At 31.8% G+C, this 18,982-nt stretch overlaps 1 protein-coding gene across 11 annotated transcripts in view; it reads right to left on the bottom strand.

The window, feature by feature from the left end:
- Positions 1–18,982, bottom strand: part of LOC124358030 — a 93,538-nt gene that overhangs the window by 68,550 nt on the left and 6,006 nt on the right. Inside the window, exon 3 of one of the 11 annotated variants that reach the window (XM_046810287.1) lies at positions 12,736–13,107. The exons of the other annotated variants lie outside the window; for them this stretch is intronic. Coding sequence (XP_046666243.1) covers positions 12,890–13,107 — 218 coding nt within the window. The 3' untranslated portion in view covers positions 12,736–12,889. Of the gene's footprint in view, positions 1–12,735; positions 13,108–18,982 lie in introns of those variants that run through there. 11 annotated transcript variants of the gene reach the window in all.

An 18,982-nucleotide genomic window follows, 5' to 3' on the forward strand; every position in this document is an offset into this window, starting at 1 on the left:
TGCTGCCGCTGATATTATTGTGATGACGACGATTACCAGGAAAAAACAACAGAAAAAGCGACGTTTGGTGGGTCAAAAAAAGTTATCGAAATCGGTTATAATTGACTGCGCGTCACAAGTCTTCTCTCTTGTTTTTATTATAATATTCAGGGTGTTTCGAGTCCTACAGTAAACGTTTGGTTTCATAACACTTCACTAATTGTCTGATCATTTCATGATTATATATGATGACAGTTTCGTTGTGGAGGTTTGTTGGTTTGCAGTGCAGAATTGTGTCTTCTACGGTGCGAGGCAGACAGCGCAGGTATCCACTTTACGCACAGCTCGGAGCGAGGCACCTTTGAGCACTGCTCTAAAACCGACAAGCACACGGCTCGACTCACATTGTGTGACGCGAACGCCTCATAGCGAGCAACTCCGGTACCCACAGTCCGAGGCAAAGCCGAGCATTCGCCAAGAGGCATTTGCAGCGAGCAGCCTCGCACTGTCGATACCGGCCTTAATACCAACAGAAGTTTGAAGTCATCGGAAACCTTGCACTGATAACCTCGTTAAAGCCTATTTCACGACGAGAACAATATATTGTGGAGGAAATAAGATTTTGTCGGACATTTGCCATCGTCCAGAGATACAAAATATCAGCACTACGTTTAGAGATCTGCAATCTGATCTTCCTCACGTGAGTAACTAACCCAACACATAACTAAACTAACACAAAACACACACACACACACAAAACTACGGTTGGATATCTGGTAAATTCCTGTTTCTCTCACAAACCTCCTCAAACAAAGAAGAGTGTAATACCCGTGTTATGGATACGGTGGTTTCCACAACAAAATTATTTACAATAATATAAAAAGAAATAATCACAAAAAGACAATCAATATCGTACACAGACCACAGTTAATAACAATCCATTTTAAAAATAGACTTGTTCACTATTACATCGTTCGTAATAGTTAATCAAGCCCAAAAAAAACTTTTCGCTCGGTAGACGACTTTTTCGTTCTAGTTTTAACAGTAACCACATACTGAGTGCAAATACGTCTGACAAAAGCACAGCCGTCAAAATCTTGAAATCATTAATTCTAATGAAATCCAGTGATTTTTCTTCTAGCTGTCTTCCAAAAATTGACATGTTTTAGAATGGTAACCAATTTAACCTATAATAATAAAAGTTAAGAATGAAATAATTTAGTAGCACACGAACTTTTATTCAAAGCTAATTAAATCCAATAAAATCTACAATCAGTATCCTATTCTACAAGCCACCGGTCTATCTTGTATTCACTTAGATAGGAAGGAGAACCGTATTGTATGACACAGAGGTATGGATATGGTGGTTTTAAGACACTAGGGGTTATCTCAACACTTCACCTGAAGATGTCGCAGTGACCAAACCAATGGTTATTGATTCTTAATTTGGAGAGCCTTTGGCCTCGCGGTCTGTAGCGTCGAACCTGAACGTTGGTTCTAATTAGAGGTAGTGTAGATTCAAATCCTATTTTTGACCTTTTTAAATAAGTTTTTTTTACGTAGGGGTAATGCATTTGCGCACGGAGTATGGGACTCCTTTGCGGACTACCCACTAAACCCCCTACGGGCCACGGAGGGCCCAGGCCGGAACCCTTTCGGATGACATCTTGCCTGGTCCGTGTGTCTTATGTCCCATCCAGGACGAAACTGGCTGCAGACAGAATAGCAGAAGAGAATTTTAAAATGTTTTATGTAAGAAATGTAATATGAGATGTAACACGTTAATTGTAAACCTCAATCAAAATATCGTGCGGGCAGTTAAGCTGCACTGACTCAGCAAAGTCCTATCTAGAAACATCATAAAACTTCATAAGCCCAATATATAAAGAGGCTTCTTTCAAAATTTCTAGCCTGTAGTATCTCAATTCGATTTCAAAATATTGTACCTGGAAAAGTCCGAAACCCGGATTTTGTTTTCCTTTTAAACACCTTAAAAAATTAAAACAAACATTAAATAAGACTAGCAGACAGGGACTGAGATGGGTTAGGCGAGTTCTTTACGGTACGTAAAAATGCTAATGCTAGATACGTAGGCAATGTAAAGGAAAAGCTTACTATTATTTAATTTGTTTTGGATTTCTTGTAGTAGTTTGGTTGTTGTTCCAAGCAAAGTTAGTTGATAGAGTTGTACTACCACGATCGCTATTAGTAGATAGGAAGGAACAAATAAAACTAGCAGATAGGGACAGAGGTGTACTCATTTCATATCCGGTTTACAATGTAAACTGTAAAACAATAGGTTCTACATTAATTTAATATTAAATTCAGAGCAATCAAAATCAGTTGTGTCAGTCATGGTGACAAGATTACGGTAAAAACTATCCTACAATATTGACAAAAACTTCTACACCAACATTATTTACAATAATATAATAAATAATTACAAAAAAACAATAAATATGGTATACAGACCACATTTGCTAACAATCCACTTTAAAAATAGACTTGTTCACTGTTATGAAGTTAAAAATAGTCAATCAAACCCCAAAACAACTTCTCGTTCGATAAACATCTTTTTTCGCTCTAGTTTGAACTTTAAACACAGCAGAGTGCAAATGCGTCTAAAACAACACTGATGTATCTTTATTTTTGTTCCTGAAATTAGCTGCTTTAATGAATTTTAGTGATTTTTCATCTAGGTGTCTTCAATTTGAACAGTAAAATAATATTTTTAATAATATTATTAATATCAGAGCATTCAAAATCAGTTGTGTCATTTATGGTGTCAATAATACGGTAAAAACTATGCTAAAATTTACAAAAACTTCTACAACAACATTTTTAACAATAATATAATAAATAGTCACATACAAAAAATCAATATATTACACAGACTACAGTTGCTAACAATGCACTTTAAAAAATACACATGCTCACCATTATATTGGTAACAATAGTCAATCAAAACCCAAAACAACTTCTCGCCCGATAAACAACTTTTTTCGCTCTAGTTTGAACTTTAAACACAACAGAGTGCAAATGCGTCTGAAACAACACTGATGTATCTTCGTTTTTGTTAGTAAAATTGTCTACTTTTATGAATTTCAGTGATTTTTTCGTCTAGGTGTCTTCAATTTGAACAGTAAAATAATATATTCAACAATATCATTAAAGTTCAGAGCATTCAAAAATCAGTTGTGTCATTTATGGTGTCAATAATACGGTAATAGCTATGCTAAAATTTACAAAAACTTCTACAACAACATGTTTAACAATAATATAATAAATAATCACATACAAAAAATCAATATAGTACACAGACTACAGTTGCTAACAATGCACTTTAAAAATACACATGCTCACCATTATATTGGTAACAATAGTCAATCAAAACCCAAAACAACTTCTCGCTCGATAAACAACTTTTTTCGCTCTAGTTTGAACTTTAAACACAACAGAGTGCAAATGCGTCTGAAACAACACTGATGTATCTTCGTTTTTGTTAGTAAAATTGTCTACTTTTATGAATTTCAGTGATTTTTCGTCTAGGTGTCTTCAATTTGAACAGTAAAATAATATATTCAACAATATCATTAAAGTTCAGAGCATTCAAAAATCAGTTGTGTCATTTATGGTGTCAATAATACGGTAATAGCTATGCTAAAATTTACAAAAACTTCTACAACAACATGTTTAACAATAATATAATAAATAATCACATACAAAAAATCAATATAGTACACAGACTACAGTTGCTAACAATGCACTTTAAAAATACACATGCTCACCATTATATTGGTAACAATAGTCAATCAAAACCCAAAACAACTTCCTGCTCGATAAACAACTGTTTTTCGCTCTAGTTTTGAACTTTAAACACAACAGAGTGCAAATGCGTCTGAAACAACACTGATGTATCTTCATTTTTGTTTGTAAAATTGTCTACTTTAATGAATTTTCAGTGATTTTTCGTCTAGGTGTTTTCAATTTGAACAGTAAAATAATATATTCAACAATATCATTAAAGTTCAGAGCATTCAAAAATCAGTTGTGTCAGTCATGGTGACAAGATTACGGTAAAAACTATCCTACAATATTGACAAAAACTTCTACACCAACATTATTTACATTAATATAATAAATAATTACAAAAAAACAATAAATATGGTATACAGACCACATTTGCTAACAATCCACTTTAAAAATAGACTTGGTCACTGTTATGAAGTTAACAATAGTCAATCAAACCCCAAAACAACTTCTCGTTCGATAAACATCTTTTTTCGCTCTAGTTTGAACTTTAAACACAGCAGAGTGCAAATGCGTCTAAAACAACACTGATGTATCTTTATTTTTGTTCCTGAAATTAGCTGCTTTAATGAATTTTAGTGATTTTTCATCTAGGTGTCTTCAATTTGAACAGTAAAATAATATTTTTAATAATATTATTAATATCAGAGCATTCAAAATCAGTTGTGTCATTTATGGTGTCAATAATACGGTAAAAACTATGCTAAAATTTACAAAAACTTCTACAACAACATTTTTAACAATAATATAATAAATAGTCACATACAAAAAATCAATATATTACACAGACTACAGTTGCTAACAATGCACTTTAAAAATACACATGCTCACCATTATATTGGTAACAATAGTCAATCAAAACCCAAAACAACTTCTCGCTCGATAAACAACTTTTTTCGCTCTAGTTTGAACTTTAAACACAACAGAGTGCAAATGCGTCTGAAACAACACTGATGTATCTTCGTTTTTGTTAGTAAAATTGTCTACTTTTATGAATTTCAGTGATTTTTCGTCTAGGTGTCTTCAATTTGAACAGTAAAATAATATATTCAACAATATCATTAAAGTTCAGAGCATTCAAAAATCAGTTGTGTCATTTATGGTGTCAATAATACGGTAATAGCTATGCTAAAATTTACAAAAAACTTCTACAACAACATGTTTAACAATAATATAATAAATAATCACATACAAAAAATCAATATAGTACACAGACTACAGTTGCTAACAATGCACTTTAAAAATACACATGCTCACCATTATATTGGTAACAATAGTCAATCAAAACCCAAAACAACTTCTCGCTCGATAAACAACTTTTTTCGCTCTAGTTTGAACTTTAAACACAACAGAGTGCAAATGCGTCTGAAACAACACTGATGTATCTTCGTTTTTGTTAGTAAAATTGTCTACTTTTATGAATTTCAGTGATTTTTCGTCTAGGTGTCTTCAATTTGAACAGTAAAATAATATATTCAACAATATCATTAAAGTTCAGAGCATTCAAAAATCAGTTGTGTCATTTATGGTGTCAATAATACGGTAATAGCTATGCTAAAATTTACAAAAACTTCTACAACAACATGTTTAACAATAATATAATAAATAATCACATACAAAAAATCAATATAGTACACAGACTACAGTTGCTAACAATGCACTTTAAAAATACACATGCTCACCATTATATTGGTAACAATAGTCAATCAAAACCCAAAACAACTTCCTGCTCGATAAACAACTGTTTTCGCTCTAGTTTGAACTTTAAACACAACAGAGTGCAAATGCGTCTGAAACAACACTGATGTATCTTCATTTTTGTTAGTAAAATTGTCTACTTTAATGAATTTCAGTGATTTTTCGTCTAGGTGTTTTCAATTTGAACAGTAAAATAATATATTCAACAATATCATTAAAGTTCAGAGCATTCAAAAATCAGTTGTGTCATTCATGGTGTCAAGAATACGGTAAAGACTATGCTAAAATGTACAAAAGCTTCTACAACATTTTAACAATAATATAATAAATAATTACAAAAACCAATAAATATAGTACAAAAGACCACAGATGACAACAATCCACTTTAAAATAGACTTTCACTATTAGATAGTTAACCATAGTCAATCTAACCCTAAAAACAACTTCTCGCTCGATAAACAACTTTTTTCGTTGTAGTTTGAACATGAACTACATACTGTGTGGGGATGCGTCTGAACAACGCTGATCCATCATGATTTTTACTTATAAAATCGTCAATCTTGATGAAATCCAGAGACTTGTCGTCTAGTTGTCTTCCAAAAGTTAATATTTTTTAAATTTTTGACTAATTTAATGTTAACAAATTACAGGTTTAAAATTAATTAATTTGGTAGCAAGTTTTTCAAGTAGTTGTAAGATATTTACTGATATATTATCTGGATATAGATCCAGATAATATATCAGTAAATATCTTATCCTGAAATTATCATGAGATAATTATCCTGAAATAGTTCAGGATAATCAATCCATACCCGGTTTACATCAATGTGAAAAGTTTAAAAATCAGTGTTTTGGTGCCCTCAAGTCGGAGAATGAAACACTTTTAAAAGTACCGTAAAATAACTCTAATTTTTCATGATAGGGACAGGATCTTACTGTCTAAATTCCTAGCTTTCATTGGACAGTCATGATTTAATGAGTATGGGGCTCTATGTTATTTTTTATTTTGTGTTGATGCCCCGATCAAGAATATACAAAATATACGTGCAGATCTGAGAAACATGTTTCAGTCGGAGAGTGCGTACTCGTATACGTGGCCATTGTAGTTTATTCCCGTCTGAGGTAATTATGGTGCTATAGTTAGGTTTGTTTTAAATCTGCAGCAAAAGTTATGTAGTAAATTTGTCTTTGATATCTGCATTGCACAAAGTATATTTTTATTAAAACTCTTATTTTCTTTTCTAGATAACCTCTGTGTTCACCACTGATAAGGTTAAAATAAGAAGTGTTGTTACTTTTAAGCTTGCTCTATGCTTTCATTACTATTATCGTAAGATAATTTTATATAGTACGTACATTAATTCAACATATACTGTTGTTACATTATAATGTTTGCAAACAATTTATTACGAAAACACTTCTACTAACTGCTTACGGTACCAAAAAGGGAGTTTCAAGACCAGTGGTGCGTGTCCTGGATGAATCTTTTAATTAGGAATGGGCATATAATATGTTAACCATTGATCCTAAGAATGTCCATTAAAATTTTGAATACAATCGGCCTAGTAGTTTTTAAGTAATTAAATAGCACATAAACAAACAGACATACCATCACTAGATTGTCGTACAGTGATATAGATTGGACATGAAACTATTTATCTTCATAGGTAATATGTATATTCTTTGTCCAGTTTACAAGTGTATAAATGTGAACATTTTTTTTAGATGCCTACATTCGAACTTGTTTTCAATAAAATATTAAGAAAAGTTATTTTATTACGTAGCTTTACAAATAATATAAAATAATGCAATGACTCATGTTCCTAGTCTTTGTTATTAAAAAGCTTGATTATTCTCTAAACTGATGGCCAATGTAATCCCTAAGTATACAAGGTGTAGCGAGTTTAACAGATTGACTAACGGCGTAACAATTCATATACAGAAGATCTCCATCTCCAGAAGGTCCAAGAGCTTACTGTCAATTTGCTTTGTATTGGTCTTCAAATCGATAAACACTTTTCTCCTAAGAAAGACATTGATCGTTACCCGCGTTAGTTTTGGTGGATATCAAAATAAGAAGGTATCACAAGGTTTGACAGCACAAATTTTTAATATTTTTTCGTATTTTATTCTTGTTACATTTAAGCTTTAAAGCCAACCGCCAGACAAACAAGTAATTTGTAAATCAGCATTGATAACCCTATACAGACTATGAACATGGAAATATTCGGTCTATATCTGGCGTCTAAGTCGCTGTTAAGTTTGAAGTTAAAAAATTATACAGTAATATAAGGACAGAATTGCTTTACGTTTTGAACCATTTCGTATATACCCTCCCAATTCGACCTTGACCCGAACTATCGTTACTAATAAATTATCAATTTCTGTTTAGAGGACAGGACATTTCTCCAGCGGTTTCAAACAAAAACTTAATATTTTTAATTAATGAATTACGTGCGTTTGCGTGTATGCTCAATGTACAATTTATGAATAAAGCAGTATTCACTTGTTCTGAACTATTCACTTGCTGTTTTTAACCAAAAAAATGTACAAGTTATGTAAAATTTTAGTAATAAAGTTATAGCGTTGAAACTTTTTGATAGTTTCATAAAACACAAAACCTGTTTTGACAATTATGTAAAATACTTAAACGCTCTTCTATTCATAACATGTTATTATTACTAGGGTTTTTTGGTCCAAGATTCAGTTTTTATTTGAACGAAAGTTCTCATTAAATACCAATAGTACTTTGAGAACGAGTTATGTATGATATTGTGAAACCCTCAGTTAGAGATCATAATAACTCAGAGTTAATAAGGCTGGAGTTATCGGGGCTTATTTACGTACATCTATTCATAATTTATATTGATCACTAATGAACCAGAAGGCAGCATGTGTAATATAGTTAATTTGGACACGTCGTAATAAAATTAATTTCAATATTAAAAGTAACATATTTCTTGAACCATTGGTTGAAATACAATAAACGTTTTTACTTCAATATTAAAGTTTTTAACATGATTCCTCATATCACAAATTGTATTCTTGTGGTTAAGTTCAGAATAGTTCATTTTATTACCATTATTATGGTGACTCGTATAATAATAATAAAATCGCTACTTTAATAATTGTTTTAACCAAAGTTAGGTCAGTAAAACATAAATACGGCTCTTATCAAGGTCATAAAACAAACAGTTAGGGGAAGAAACTTAACTCAAAACATTAGCCAACAAAATAATAAAGGATTGGTGTAATCTTAAGTGTGTTTTACGCATGACAAGTGTGTGTGAAATGACGCAATTTAATTACATAAAATCCTAGTAGAAGACTGTTTAAATTGTTCAGTAACTCACGATTAGATATAATAGCTTATGTAATGCTCTCGCACAATTCAGGACCTGATGGTGTATTCATAACCAATGTAAGATGGATTTTAAAATATAAAGGCAATAAAAGTGTGTAAAGCAACCTTAATAATTTTTATACCTCTCATGATCCTACGGAAAGACTCTGTTTATCCTTTTCTGTATCATCCTCTGATACAATTTGGTGGCTTCATCTAATGCGGACAGTTTTTATTTTTTATTATTTTTTTTGCATTAATCTAATGTTTGAATCCGTAACGAAATTATCTTCCTATGAAATCTTGGAAAAGTGCCTTGCAGAAAACTTTCTATAAAGTTGAGACGTTTAGCCTATTTTATGTGTGGTTGCTATCTAAAAATATCGAATTGAATGTGCATTATTGTCTTAGGAGGGGAGTATATCCCATGATAATGCAGACACAGATATGGAAAACTATTTTTTAGAACAGATGTTCAAAGGAATTTTTATATAATTGTCCTAAACTTCTACAAGTATTAAGAGTGCAATAACATGATATACATTTTTGGTTTTCTGATTTTTGTGCTTTAGGTGCATAGGAAAAAATATATAAAACTAAGAATTCTAGCAAACTTAGCTTTTAGGAAAGATAAAGAGGAGACGGTTCTAAAATAGAATGCCAAACTGATTTAACACTGTTTATAAAACTAGATTATGTACTTAAAAAATTCGGTTTGTACCCCGAACTATACCCATGCTTTCCGAGAAGAAATTGGAAGAAAATTATGTAATCGAGACGGAAATCCGTACGAAGCCAGAACACTCTGAACGAGTCAGACCTTTCTCTACTCGAATTCATACATTCTAATGTGTGTTTCATGTTCAAAACTGAAGATAAAACAATAAAAGTAATTGTATGCTTACAATATTCGTCCGGAGCAGGACGTACTATGTCCGCCATGTCACACATGATTACCAACACTGAGTAACTTACAGGCAGATGTAAGATAATGGTACCTGGACTTTGACTTCTTACAATCTGTGATAACGCTATCTAGCTTACTGAAACTGTGTCTAGAGATTTCACTATTGGCCCTTCTATTTATTTATCCATGAATCGTTTTCCGAGGAATAAAACTGATTATGAAATGTTAGTGATAAACGTTAGTAATAAATTAGACTTTCGATTTCCATAATGTTGGTTTGAAATAAAGAACAATCTCTACTTTTAGATAACTGTTATGAAATATTAATTTATATTAATACTAGATTTTACGTGCTTTGTACTTAACCGGTTTATATTTTCTGTAGACAATAAACTTTTTTATTCACATTCAGTTTGATGAATGTTTTGAAAATATCTTTTATATATTTGTTTACAATTTAGTATTTACTAATAATCATTTGAATGTATAATACCATTTCGGACCTTTGCTATATCAAATACCATAGTTTTTTGTAACACAAAAGTGTCCTATTACATTTTTAAATAATTTGTGTAGACTTCACCAATAATAAACTATTTGCTCAATATAAGTAAAATAAATAACAACTCCTTTTTCATAAAAAGAACTTTTTTAAATTTATGTAAGTTACTGTACCGGAAACTAAACGTTTTAGGATGACCTAAATCAAATCAAAACTAGAGAACTATCAAGGATCCTCTCAGTCCAGTGGATGGGAGATCTTGGGTACTGTTGGTCAATGAAATTCTGCATTTCATGAGTATTCATTGAAACATCAATCTTAAAACACGATAAATGGGATAGAAAAAGGTGTAACCATAAGGCCACATAAACAGTACACAAGACAACAGTATAGGTGAACAAATGTAATGGTATTGGACGATTCTAATGCAAGTAATGCGGAAAATTCATGAAATACATGAAGCGTAAAGTTAAGGTGCCTTCCTCCTATCTTATCCCAATTTTCCCTATAACGATTCATGGGCGATAACAAGTGTACTATCAAAACCTGTTTCTTTCCACTAGATCTATAATTCCTAAAAAAAAAAAAAAAAAAAAAAAAAAAAAAAAAAAAAAAAAAAAAAAAAACTGCCCCCTTTATCGATTATTATCCTGTAACCTATATGGTATAATATTAAATCTCCGATGTATGTATTATCCGATGCTTTAATATAAGTTTGTATGTTGATGATTTATACTTGATATTGTTAAGGGGACTAAAGAGATGATTCCATTCACGTTTCTTATCAGTGGTAGTTAGTGCAGAAAACTCCAACTCCGCAACACACCGTGTTCTCTGGATACAAACCGAAATCTTGACACCTCCCAAGAAACATATTCTTACGTATCTAGACTCTAGGGGATGAGAATTTTCGAAGTAGTGCTGGTTACAATCCTGTTGATTCTGCTAATATTTCAGCTGTACATGTATATTTTTTAGTGTTGTAACATAATACGGTAGCACAATTTGCAAGACCAATATACAAGCAACAAAACACAGTGTGTATCGAAACAATTTTACTGTCACAAATGTAAACAAACAAAACAATATTACTTAAATTATAAACTCTAATAAGCGAGTTGATTGTTTCAAGATGGAAACGGAATGGCCTTTGTTAAGTCGGTGTTAATGTCAACACTAAGAGGCTACACTCTGTCAGTGTAAGTAGTGTTCGTACACTTTGAACAACGCCGTGAGCACCGCAGTTAGAACTCCCAGCCTATGAAATATTAATTTATATTAATACTAGATTTTACGTGCTTTGTACTTAACCGGTTTATATTTTCTGTAGACAATAAACTTTTTTATTCACATTCAGTTTGATGAATGTTTTGAAAATATCTTTTATATATTTGTTTACAATTTAGTATTTACTAATAATCATTTGAATGTATAATACCATTTCGGACCTTTGCTATATCAAATACCATAGTTTTTTGTAACACAAAAGTGTCCTATTACATTTTTAAATAATTTGTGTAGACTTCACCAATAATAAACTATTTGCTCAATATAAGTAAAATAAATAACAACTCCTTTTTCATAAAAAGAACTTTTTTAAATTTATGTAAGTTACTGTACCGGAAACTAAACGTTTTAGGATGACCTAAATCAAATCAAAACTAGAGAACTATCAAGGATCCTCTCAGTCCAGTGGATGGGAGATCTTGGGTACTGTTGGTCAATGAAATTCTGCATTTCATGAGTATTCATTGAAACATCAATCTTAAAACACGATAAATGGGATAGAAAAAGGTGTAACCATAAGGCCACATAAACAGTACACAAGACAACAGTATAGGTGAACAAATGTAATGGTATTGGACGATTCTAATGCAAGTAATGCGGAAAATTCATGAAATACATGAAGCGTAAAGTTAAGGTGCCTTCCTCCTATCTTATCCCAATTTTCCCTATAACGATTCATGGGCGATAACAAGTGTACTATCAAAACCTGTTTCTTTCCACTAGATCTATAATTCCTAAAAAAAAAAAAAAAAAAAAAAAAAAAAAAAAAAAAAAAAAAAAAAAAAAAAAAAAAAACTGCCCCCTTTATCGATTATTATCCTGTAACCTATATGGTATAATATTAAATCTCCGATGTATGTATTATCCGATGCTTTAATATAAGTTTGTATGTTGATGATTTATACTTGATATTGTTAAGGGGACTAAAGAGATGATTCCATTCACGTTTCTTATCAGTGGTAGTTAGTGCAGAAAACTCCAACTCCGCAACACACCGTGTTCTCTGGATACAAACCGAAATCTTGACACCTCCCAAGAAACATATTCTTACGTATCTAGACTCTAGGGGATGAGAATTTTCGAAGTAGTGCTGGTTACAATCCTGTTGATTCTGCTAATATTTCAGCTGTACATGTATATTTTTTAGTGTTGTAACATAATACGGTAGCACAATTTGCAAGACCAATATACAAGCAACAAAACACAGTGTGTATCGAAACAATTTTACTGTCACAAATGTAAACAAACAAAACAATATTACTTAAATTATAAACTCTAATAAGCGAGTTGATTGTTTCAAGATGGAAACGGAATGGCCTTTGTTAAGTCGGTGTTAATGTCAACACTAAGAGGCTACACTCTGTCAGTGTAAGTAGTGTTCGTACACTTTGAACAACGCCGTGAGCACCGCAGTTAGAACTCCCAGCCAGGCGAACCTCTCAACAATAGACAATTGCTTTATTCCGTCTTTGTGCCCGCGATGGCGCGAACAGTGGGTCACAGTGTCACTCCCTGACTCTGGAGGGACGGTTGTCGTCAGTTCAGTTACCGTAATGATGCTTTCATTTGTCGTGTACTGAACTGAAACAATGTATTAGTTTCAACGTATAACCATCATTACTACAAACGTGAATGGTTTATTGTAAAAATTATGTATGTCATCTATCGTTATTTTTTTCACAAAGTGTGCTTTAAGGCTTTCAGTGATTTGACCTTGCATTTGATTGTATAAGAGAGTTAAAAATGTTTTTAGACCTCGTTTCTGACTTAAAAATACATACGCGTCGAAGGCAGTGGTTCTAGAAGTACAGAAAAATATCATCGGGCTGGCAACCAAAGGGAAAATAATTTTTATTGTGAATTGGATCAGCCACTGGAAAATTATATAAAAAACTATCAAATTTTTCAATTCAAAATGTCTTAAGTTTTAATATATTTTAAAAATCAACAACACCTTTAATTATATAAAGATAGCACAATTGTCACCCAGTAACAGGATTACCATTTAATTATTATGGGAATCGAAAACCGTAATAATTAAACTGAACTAACAATGCGTTAGTTTCTCTATGCATATGAATGGATTTAATAACAAGCACGGATCAATATCTCACGGATAAATATCAGCTTTTTATTTTTTTTTCAGCTATCTGAAATGTTGAGTAATGTTAAATAGTTTAACTATCAGGATTTTCTGTATTTGAAGGAAGTTTACAGGATTGACTAGACAAGTTTGGGACATTGAAAATTATTGTTTAGAACATGTGGAATTAAAAATAAAAAAAATTGAACAGTACAACAATATTTGGGTCAATCTGTATGCAGTAATCTATGGAGAGTTGCTTGACCAGTTGTCATTCTTTTAGTAATGACGCAATACTAGTGCTTACCAAACTTAGAAAAAAAATTAAAAATACTTATATTTTTAAACAGGAATTCCAAAAATTTTGGGACTTTATATATCTGATGGAACGAAATAAAAAATCTGATTCGTTCACATAAATTGCATCTATATAGTAGTAAATTTCAGTAAAAATTTTGATCTTGGTGTAAGGTCCTGTAGTAAGTTACGAATTTGTAAAGTCTAACAAACAATACGCCTGGAGTTTTCAAAAAAGCCTACATCACTTTACTGTGGTAGTTCAGTAGATAAAAAATATATTAGAGTTATTTTTTATATTTTATTTTTAATGTTCCTTTTATCATTGAAGTTAATTTTTATTGGCAAAACATGTGATTTTTTATTGTTTAGTTTAATTAACGTTTTGTTAATATTTGTCATCTTTCACTATTTTCATTATCCTAAATAATTGTTTAAGAGTATATTTATTTCTTTTAACAGTTTTTGTGAGATAAAGTGTGGTTTTCCTGCTGTGGTTAGTTCACGAACTGATATATTTCTTCAATTAATTTTAGTAAAAAATCCAAAAGCGTCATTACTTTCTAAACAATGTGTTTCCCTGCTGGGTGGGAAAAGTGCACCATTCTTCTCTAAGCTGATTTGTTTATTCTGAGCTACCAATCACTGTCCATTATATATGCAGGCAACTGTATTATTTACATGTACAGTTAAGGGCTTGTTGTTGTAGTCTTGTAATCTTCGTAACTGTCGGTTATACATTACATCTTTTGCAGCGTCGTGAAATTCATGAAACCTTTTCTTTCTTTTGATTCTCAACCATTTTAAAGTATGTATCTCTTTAAATTCAATGGCGTCTCGTTTTTCACATTAAAATAAGTAGTGCTTTAATATATTTCTTACAATTGGCATACATTTACATTTGCATTTTACCAGGTATAGATCTTTCTAAATGGACTATACTCATATTATATTAAACCGTCGCTGTCATTTTTTCTCATGGTATGAACAAAATAAGTGCCATTCAGTCTGTAGATTAACATATAACTTATGGCTGCAAGTATTTGAATAAATGTGTTTTTTGTTCTATTGACTACCAATTCCGTCTGTAAAGTAAAATTCTTATCTAACTTCGGCTGCTAAAGTCTGCTGGAAGTGTGTGTACAAGTAGGTATTATAATGTAAGTAGTCACTTAAAATGCATACTGAATGAGTGTTCATCTCACCAACTACATTCCTAAAATACAAAACAAATAAATATACGGTAGCTTGATGACTGACCCTATGATAACCTCGATCGTCATCCTAGACAACATAGGTGACATTTTCTTCTAAATCGGCCTAGATTATACGTTTCTTTTTAGCAAGACGTTCTTTATTTTCCTTCTACAACAGATTTTGAATTTACTTTGAATAAACTCATAACAGAATTTGACCGCTTCTGAAAATAGTATTTAATATGAAGAATAAATATGTTGTGTATTTGTTAATTTTGTTGGATCTTTTAGTAAATATTGTGTACTGCATTACTTAAATTAATTGCACTGTAATTTACCACTGTACAGGTGCATCTCGTGTGCAAAAATCATTTTTTTTAATTTTCCTTTACCAGATGTTATGCCTCAAAATTTCATAACTTTCAAAAATCCTCGTTTTCAAAAAGGTATAAAAGAATTTGTTCATATTTTACATTTTTTCGTTTAATTTTGGTAAGTATTTTACCATACAACGCTGTAAGCAAAATATTAGCTTGGGTATCTTATTCTTTCGTTAAAAATTTCAGCTCTAAAAAGTGCATTTTGTGGAAATTGATCACAAACTTTAGAGGGGTTTTCAAGCTTTAGGATTAGTTTAAAGGTTTTAGTTGTAAAAACCTAAATTGTACGATAAACTGTTATTCACGATATGGTGTAAGTTTCATTACTGGATCATGTACAATTTTGGATATGTTTATTTTATGGTTAACAACTTTAAAAGTTGCGACTGGCCGTGTGGCTGAAAAATTGCCTGCTTTGAACTGGCGAATTATATGGAAATAAAATTTTTTTATTGTTGAAGCAACGAGAGAATTTCTTTCTGAGTCATTGCATATGGACTGACTCATTTGGAACATTTGAAGTAGTGAATATTTATTCTACAGATTTACATCCTCGTCTAATCCAGTGTAATAACATTTTGCTTAAAACAATTTTACTCCCATTTTAGTCGTAGATTTAAATTATGATTAGTGCGACGTTTTAAATATATACAACGATAATCATGGAAATTGTTTTAATAACCAATAAAATGTTTTAAAGAATGGTTCGTTAGGATGCGTATTAATTTGATCTTCAAAGTGGTGTACGTTTCTCAACTCGGAAATAATAAAACGTAAAAGTAATTAAGGGTTAAAATTGTTATAAACCCGAAAAAAAGATGGCCACCAGTGTATTCTGCTTTCAACTGTCTTAAAGCTTTATTGTACACCCTGTAATATGAAAAGAACGCTTGAATTTTTAGCAGTCTTCAAAAAACTGATACGATATCCTTCTTGAGGAAAATCAACACACTTGTCACAAATGCTACATATAGGAAACCTATCGTCTCACTTAACACTATACAAATATTTCGCACTCTCTTCTTTCTCATTTCATAACCTACAGAGTCAGTTTTATCTTAACATTACTGGCTCAGTGAATAAGCTTTCTTAGATATCAGTGGCCTCTGAGTAGCAAATGGCGATTGTTACGGTAGGAACAAGATGCCAATTTACGATTAGCCTTAGTTCAGTTCTCAGTGGTTGGTCGTTTCGTGCAGAAATGTTGTGACTTGTATTCCTTAGTTCGGTTTTAATAATTAGTGTTTTGTTTTAAGCGCATGGACTTTATATAGCACGTTAGTATTTTGATTCTGACTTTTGTGTGTTGCAATGGTTTGGCATGCTTTGTTTATTGTAACCTAGATTATAGTTATGTGTTAGGTAAGTTATAAACCTGAAAAAGAGATCAGATTGCAGAGACGTAGTTACATCACGATGGGAGATGTCTTATTTCTTTCACAATCCTTCCATCGCCAAAAACAAATTTTAAACATTCCTTATATTAAAAACGTTTGGAGACCACATTTCTAGCGAATATTTCTTTGGCTATTTAAGCTGGTTGAACTAATCTACTACCTTTTAATACTATTTAACATTAATAACCTTTTAATACTAATTTAAATAATCAGCTGGTCATCCCGTCTTTCCGGTATTCTTGATGCAATTTGCAAGTGCCCAGTGAATGTTTTAGCTGAATGTATTATATTTAAAACAGACACACTTATTTACTTAATACATGTTTAATAGGGCAACACGCTTAATTATATGTTCCAAGTTTTATAATATACAATATCAGGCAAATGTAAAAAAATATATTATGTCCTAATAGTAGAACTTAATATATAGGCTCAATAACGGTGCTTGTGTAAACTATAAATATAAAACAACCAAAGCAAGTTGAAAAGTGGTACAAAAATTGACCTTATAATTATCTCGGCTAACTTTGTTGGAAATTTTGGTATACCATTACGATCCAATACAGCGGCCGTTAAGAATTTTAAAACATCACTACATTTATGAAGCTAAAGAAAAAAAAGCGTTCTGAATAACATTACTTAAATGTTTTTAGACAAAATATATATTGTATCTCGAAATAGTTGAACATATTGGTAAATGTATATCCCATGACAATAAATTTAAATATTTAAGGTAAATCTAACTACTACTTCTAACTGAGCCGGAAGGACCATTTTATTTCTTTGCTAAAAAGTTTAATTATTGGCGACAAGGCAAGCAATAAGAAGTTAAAATATAAATATATAAAAAAATAAATTAAGGTTACCTATCATTTCTAATTAACAAATTTAGAGCAACGATAGTTTCAATTTATTCTTGAAAATATGAGCTATTATCAGACGCAAAGGTGCATTTTCCGCAAATCTACTCTTGTGATAGTCGCTCTGGGATATTAGATAACCATTGCCTCAGGAGCGATTGTTGTGGATCCATTGTTGTGGAACGATTTTTATGGAGGAATTGTTGTGGAGCAACTATTCTGGAGCAATTGTTGTGGAACGTTTTATCTGGAGCAATTGTTGTGGAACGATTTTTATGGAGCAATTGTTGTGGAACGTTTATTCTGGAGCGATTGTTGTGGAACGATTTTTATGGAGCAATTGTTGTGGAACGTTTTATCTGGAGCGATTATTGTGGAACGATTTTTATGGAGCAATTGTTGTGGAACGTTTTATCTGGAGCGATTGTTGAGGAACTATTTTTATGGAGCAATTGTTGTGGAACGATTCTGTTCATTTGTTCGTGATTTGCGTGTGAAATGGTTTCATGAGATGGAGACCTATATTGTTTTTCATGCGCCTTTTCTTTGAAGAGTTCAATGACAGCGAATTGTGGTTGCACATTATACATATTTGCAATACACAAGAATCAGGCTGCTTTATGATTTCAATAAAACAAATAATTAGTTCAATAATCGGATAAAAACATTCTATACATTTGTAAGTATTATATATTTTTTATATTATATAACAGAAGTCTGAAATTCTATTATCCTTTTCATAGACTTCCAAAAACTGTAAACAAAGAAACCAATTTTACTTAGCTAATATAACGGAAGAAAAGAAGAGGGTCAACGATTACCATAATATCAAAGACTTATGTGACCCAAATGATAAAGTAATAATTTGTACATACCTGGTCTTCCCACTTCTGATGTTGATTTTCTAACTCTACTCTTTTCAAGTAGTTCCTCACGTCGTAAAATGCAGTTCTATTGGTTATATGAGCTCTTCATCTTCTTCATATGTAGAAGCAGTTCCGTGCTCTTTAAAGACATTATGACAAACCAAATAAACGTGCACACTCGGCCCAAACCGCTCAGCGAGTGAGATTGCCCTCAGACCAGATTGCTATCTACAGCCGATCTAGTCATAGTCGCTTCTGGGATAGTGATCCTAGTTGAAACAACGATAACCAGTACCCTCCACTATCGCCGAACGATTTTTGCAAGAGTCGCTTCAGAAATAATGCCCGTTAATAGCTATCCTATTTTGGTTGCCGCT

Source organism: Homalodisca vitripennis, chromosome 3 (genome assembly GCF_021130785.1).
Source record: "Homalodisca vitripennis isolate AUS2020 chromosome 3, UT_GWSS_2.1, whole genome shotgun sequence".
Lineage (NCBI taxonomy): Eukaryota > Metazoa > Arthropoda > Insecta > Hemiptera > Cicadellidae > Homalodisca > Homalodisca vitripennis.